Source organism: Apaloderma vittatum, unplaced genomic scaffold (genome assembly GCF_000703405.1).
Source record: "Apaloderma vittatum isolate BGI_N311 unplaced genomic scaffold, ASM70340v1 scaffold20384, whole genome shotgun sequence".
Lineage (NCBI taxonomy): Eukaryota > Metazoa > Chordata > Aves > Trogoniformes > Trogonidae > Apaloderma > Apaloderma vittatum.
Window position 1 is genome coordinate 9,362 of NW_009711186.1, and position 6,286 is coordinate 15,647.

General features: G+C 46.1%; 1 protein-coding gene across 1 annotated transcript; it reads left to right on the forward strand.

The window, feature by feature from the left end:
- Positions 1-234: 234 nt before the first annotated feature.
- Positions 235-2,502, forward strand: TMSB4X (thymosin beta 4, X-linked). The gene is made up of 3 exons (XM_009867571.1): positions 235-239; positions 1,111-1,218; positions 2,219-2,502. Exons 2-3 carry the CDS (start codon positions 1,119-1,121, stop codon positions 2,254-2,256), a joined length of 138 nt encoding a protein of 45 aa, XP_009865873.1. The 5' UTR covers positions 235-239; positions 1,111-1,118; the 3' UTR covers positions 2,257-2,502.
- The last annotated feature ends 3,784 nt before the right edge of the window (positions 2,503-6,286 follow it).

Sequence of the window (6,286 nt, forward strand, 5' to 3'; positions counted from 1 at the left end):
AAACAAACAAATTTATTTTGGCAGTTTTCCATGTCAGTGTTCCCATTTCCCTCCCTCATGCACTTTCTGCAGCAGCAATCTGTCCTTTCCCTAAACACGGAGCAATGCCGGCACTAAACTAATCAATATTAATAGCGATGGGCTCGGGCGGGGGGAGGAGAGGAGGGATTACCCTGACCTTTTTCAACTCGCACTGCCTCAGACGGCCACCAAGCAGCTGAGGAGAGAGCAGCCAGACGGTAATGCCATGTGGTTTTAGTAGCTTTCCTTTTTTTAATTTTTTTTTTCCCCTGTGAATATTTGCTTCTGTTGTCTCAGTGCAAATAGCAATAAGATCTGATTGTCTTCAGGAAGGAAAAAATTTAATTTTATCAGCCATTTCCGGGCCAGACCTCGCCTTGATGAGAAACTCCACTTAAAATTAGGGGAATAATGCCCAGGCTGGATTTTAACATGCATTGCTATTAAAAACTGGAATCGGATTAGGGAAGTTTTGACAGGTGAAGTGTTGAATGCTGGTGTGCTTTGTGGATTTCTCTTATAATAGAGTATAATCAAACCCACTGTGACTGCGATATTGAGAGCGAGAGCAAACAAAGGGCTGGGTGAACTGGTCCTCTATTGTTAAGCACAAGTGTCCACAGCAGCTCACCCAGATACGGGGGTACGTATGCACTCAGGACAGAATTAAAGGCAAGTCCTATTAATTAAAACAAAATCATAATTGAAGCTCTTTGTTCATATTGGGTTTGGGGTTTATTGTAGACTTTCTGGCGAGCAGCATTAAAAGGAACCATAGATTACCGGCAGTTAAAGACTTGGCTTTTCTCTACTGACATATTATTGTTTCCATGTGCAAAATATGATTTTTAGAAATTTTGCTTGAGAAACCTAGGTAAAATCTATTTATGCCCTTCCTCTTTTGCTCTGAAAGAGCCAGGCATCAGGGAGAGGTCCCAGGTTGAGGTGTTAAATTTGCACGGGGTTTTTGAATAAACATTTTAATGGTATTTCCACATTTTTTCTTTCAAGCAGAAAATGCTTTGCAGATGGCTGGTATCACAGCACTAGCTAATCAAGCTACGGGTGTGTTTTTTCTTCCTTTGTCAGGACCCATCATGTCCGACAAACCAGATTTTGCAGAAATTGAAACATTTGACAAGACCAAGCTGAAGAAGACAGAAACCAGAGAGAAAAATCCATTGCCCACTAAAGAAAGTAAGTGCTTTTTGTGTCCTTGCTACTCATAGTTCAATCTGTATTGCAGTTCATATGCAAAATGAATACTAATCATAGGATTATAGGCTCAAACTCATCCCTGACTTTAACTGGGGATAATACTAAGATTTGTACTCTGTGTTGGGCTGCCAAGGATACGAGTAGTTAGAACCGGTGGTGCGTTTGCTCTGAAAAACCCTTTCTGATAGGATTGCTTCTGCTAAAAGCAAGATCAGGGGGTTTTTTTCCTGCTGGTTGCAGGTAACAGGATCAAACTGTTATTCCCATGTTAGCAGCCTCTTCGGAGGCACGGATGCACAGGGGAACTCTCATACCTCCCCGCCAGGCTGGGCAACATCCCCTGGAGGTGACTGGGCTCTGGATTTAACACATTATCAGGCAGAGGATCCGATGCCCCTCACTGGTACTTGCTGTCAGCCCTGGCCAGATTGCTCTGGGCACTTTCTCTAGCAGTAGGGCTGCAAGAGAAATTCATCGTCATCCTAGTTTGTCAGGCAATCTTCCTTAGCAAAGCACCCCTGGGCTTTTCTCCCGCAGGATCCTCGCCCATGCATGCGCTGCACACAGGCAGCCAGGTGAGGGTTGTTGTGATTCATGTCCAACTTCGGATGTGAAAATGGCATTTCTCTGCCTTTGGACCAGACATTGCGAGTGTTTTCCCTCAGAAGAGCATCACTAACCATTTTGGGTGGCCGGTACCAATAGCCATGGAAAGTCATTGCCCCTTGGCATAAGACACTTGTTTTTTTTCCTGTTTTCTCATCCCTACCAATGCTAAAGCTGTAAATACAAGAGCAGGTTTGCACATCATGAACTGCACCCCACTGGCTACACAGACATGGGAATAAGTTGGCATTTCTAGGGTGACCAAAGTGAACACTTACTATCTCCTGGCTTTAAGAACGACCATAGAAATCTGTATCCTACAGAATCATTATAATGTTTATTGATGTTTTTGTTTCCTCTGTTTTTCTGGCAGCTATCGAACAGGAAAAGCAAAGTGAAAGCACAGCCTGAGCATAAAAATGGAAGATGCCACTGCTGTGTCTTCAGTGGGGTTTTGGCTTCTGAGTTGGGTTGTTTTGCTTTTTTTCCCCCATCCCATGTTTGTTGCTCACTTATTTTAGCAAACATCTGCTCATTTAATGTTCCCCAGGAAAGAAGTTTGTTTCATGTTTCTTGAACAAGATACTATGTATTTGTGTTTGTGTTCTTAAAACTGTAATTCCAAGTTCTGTATCAGCCCCATTACTTGCCAAAAAACCCCACAAAAACCTATCTGCATCAAAACTGTTTTCCTAAACCTCAAAATAAACAGGTGTCTTGTGATCAGCTGTCTCAGAGCCTTGCAGAAATTGGGTTTACACTGCAACTCTTACTAGCATCCCTCTCACTTTGTGTTGCCACAGTGTCTAGAGGTTGGCAATACCCCTGGCACCCACAGGAGCCCTGGCTGGCACCCAGCCCCCATCCGCCAGCCCATACACCTGCAGCCTGCAGAACCCCATAGACACAGACATTTCTGTGAAAAATCAATGGCTGGGCTGAGGAAATGCTCAAATTAACATTCCAGATGCAGCACCCTCTCCACAGCTCTTTTTTTGCTCTCTCTAGCCTACCAAGATCCAATCTTGGTGCAACTGCAGCACACACAGCCTTTGGCCCATCCAATATCAAGCAATATAGGAACAAGGAAATACAGGAGAAAGAAACTTTATTATTGCACTGATTTTCTGGGATGAGAAAAAGACCTTCAGCAGCACGGGGGTGTAAGACACAAACCTTCAAAGCAAGCAAGGACTCTCTAAATCTCCATTATTGGCAGTGCAATAATATCCCCACTGGTCTGCGGAGGGCTCAGCAAAAATAGGCTCCAGTACCAGCTCAGGGGACTCTCAATTACATGGTACCACATTATGTCTGGAATTAATTTGCAAACATATTAGAAAAACAAGTACTTACTCTCGGAAGATAAACTGCCATCTCTGGAGCTTTGGTTTGATCCTACTTGTGCTGTAAAATAGGAATAACTCTGTGTACTTCAGCATAAGGTGAAGCAGAAACTGTTCTACAGGCTTCAGAAGACAGAAACATATGGCTGGGGTGGTGGTTAGAAAGCTCTTGTTTACTTGAGGTTTGCTTGACACTTGATTTAATGTGAATAGTCAGAACCGCAACTAAACAATTGTAGCAGAGCCACAAAACAGGTGACTTTCACTGGCAACGAAGACTAAACAGAGATGGCCAAGAGACCAAGGGAGAAGCAGTGATTTCAGTTAGAGCTTTGTTAATGCCGGTGGTATTCCCAGGGCCAAGGCTGATGTTCAATTACCACTCATCAGCTCGACTTTGCTGTTGTTTTCTTTCCATGACCCATTTCTTTTTGCACATTCTCCTCTGAAGACCTCATTCGCTCTGGCACACGACTCCAAGGATTTTGGGGTGGGTTGTTTTTTTTTTAGGGTCTGCCAGATTTGTTAACACTTTTATTTAAAGAGTGAAGAATGTGAAACGTTGAGCAACAAGGAAAACAATGCTCTTTTCTTTGTGAATCATGCCCTCCTCTCACCTTCAACACGGTGCTGGGGTCAAGGAGCCTTCGGTATTATTTAAATATCTACTTTGATCACTCTTTAAGAGACAGCATTTGGAGCAAGAACACCTACCAGAAACTCACACACCTAATACCCCTTACTTTTCCACAGGATGATTTTTAAGCACCATATTGCACTTGGCGGGTAAGCCCACAGACTAGACTTTCTCCTTGGTTTTGCCAGGAAACAGCACTTTGTTCCACGTGACAATCTCCCTCCTCCTCTGCCAATTCAGAGCATCTGCCAGCTCCCTGAGCACAACACGCTGTAAATCACCTCAAACCTCTTTGGAATGACTGACACAGTGCCTGGGCCCCCAAGTTCTCCCAGAAACTCAAGGTCTGGGCTGTGTCCTCAAGCACTTGGCAGGACGAAGAGAGGGGAGGTCTTGCTGGAGCAAGAAAACAACAGAAAGATTCTCCTCTCATGTTTGCACAGATACAGAGGATTAGCAGCGTGACTCTAAGGAGCAGTGCAAGAGGTCAAAGCACTGTCTACAGCCCTGGAGATTTGTCCGAGCTCTTGGCTTGAAGCTCTTCCTGCAGGGCTCACTGCCCCTGTGAAACCTCCTCCTGATTTAGCTGTCTGCATTTAAAGCCTGACACCATAAAGTCTCAGGGCTCTGTGTCTCACCCCACCGAGAAGACTGCGTAGGCAAGAAACGCTTCAGCCAAGCTCCCCAGCCCTGGATTCTGACTGCACAAGCTGTTGAGCCACAACAGAGTACACAGCAGCTGCACACCAGGAAAAACTCCTCAAGGTTAAAAGCTAGGTCTTCCCGCCCTTAAGCCACCTGCCTCAGGTGGGACACAGCTTTAGGGAAGCATTTGGAGACTTTTCTTCACCCTTAGCAGTTAAGAGAGGCTTAAAGGCATTTAGATAGAGCACCCCAAGTGGAGAAGCGTCCCTCTCTGCCGCTGTATGAAACCACATCAGCCCAGGAAACAGATCACAAGATCAAAATTTGTCAAGAGCAGGGACAAGTCTAGCTCTGTTATCTTAACCAAATAACATTACAGCCCTTATCTGCAGGGCAAGCTGGGGACACAGACCAGGAACTGCTCATCGTTTAAGGCCAAGCAGTGAATTTTCATCACTCTACTCATTACCACTAAGGAAATATTTGCTCCTGCCATTGGAAGGGAGCTACAAGACAAGCCAAACCAAACACCTTGCCCACACCTAGAAAACACCTTCAGGATGTGATGGTGCTCCTGACCTTCACTCCCTGGAAGAGCATCCTCCAGCGCTGAGGCTCACCAACCAACGCCCACTCCAAGAACTACAACTCTTCCCCTACCTCCATGCTGATGGGCAACCAAGCTGTAGAGAACCACATCAGCAAACCTAACCACCTTCAGGTGGGAAGCTTAAATATCTTTGCCAATTAGCAACAGCCTTTGTTGTTTTGATCGTTTACATAACAAGATGTTACCTTGCAACACCTCCAAAAGAAAAACACCTTCGATGCTAATCCAGTTACAGCAAAAAAAAAAAAAAGCATTATATGCAGATAAACACCCACCTTCTTGGCATCGCCATGAAGCCAGCCTTGTGCCCTGTGTCCCAGAGATAGGGTCAGCCCTCTCAGGATTCTGGCTGAGCCCTCCTGCCCCTCCAAGTCACCTCCAATTTCTCTGCACAGTCACAACAAGCCCTGGCTGAGCAGAGGAAATCTGGGCTCCTGTCGTTATTATACAGAAGTCAGCTGATTTAATAAACCTTGTTAGGCAGGTGTTTGATAACAGGGAAAGCCAGGGAGGACAAACCCTGAACCTAGCTCTCCTAAGAAAAGGGCCCATGTGTGTCGGGCCCATCTTGGTTGGTGCCCAGCTAAGACCCCCCAGAGATCCCACTGACCCCAGCTCAGATACCACAGACCAAGACCCAAAGTACAAGCGTTTTGAGTTTTTTCCAAATAAGTTTGAGGATCCTCTTTTACTTGGGTCATTAGCCCTGTAGCTGCTGAGACATCTCACAGCAAATCTTTAGGCCCAGCTCTGCACCGATGAGGGCAGTCAGCTCTCATGAAAGGTCAAGGCTGGAGAAGTCTTGGCTTTGGGAAAACACCTTTGTTGTGTTTCTGCTCTGCTGGTGGTGGTGCTTTTGATGCAGCAGAGGCCTCTCCTTAAAGAACAGGGAAACAAGGGGGAAATGTGAGGGAACACAAGCTCAGTGAGATCAGGGGTCTGAGCCGCAGGGGAAAGAGGAGGTTGGGGGGCTGGGAGCATGGCCAGGGAGGTGCCCACTCCAGCAGAATCCTGAGGCAGAAGAAGCCAGGATGACTTTCATGCCTCTGCCCAGCTCCCCCTTTCTTTCTCCAAAAAACACAGGGTGAAAACAACAGTCTTTTAAAGAGCACTAACCTTCTGGTGCCAAGCTGGGGGAGCCTCCCACACCGCACACGGGCAAACAAAGCTGCTGTGTCCTCTCGGGCAGCGGCAGGCGGTCCC

Bases quoted from the DNA above. Each gene is read 5' to 3' on its own strand.
- TMSB4X (XM_009867571.1), top strand. From the start codon at position 1,119: ATGTCCGACAAACCAGATTTTGCAGAAATTGAAACATTTGACAAGACC. The intron at 1,219-2,218 runs GTAAGTGCTTTT...TTTTTCTGGCAG, and splicing joins TCCATTGCCCACTAAAGAAA to CTATCGAACAGGAAAAGCAA.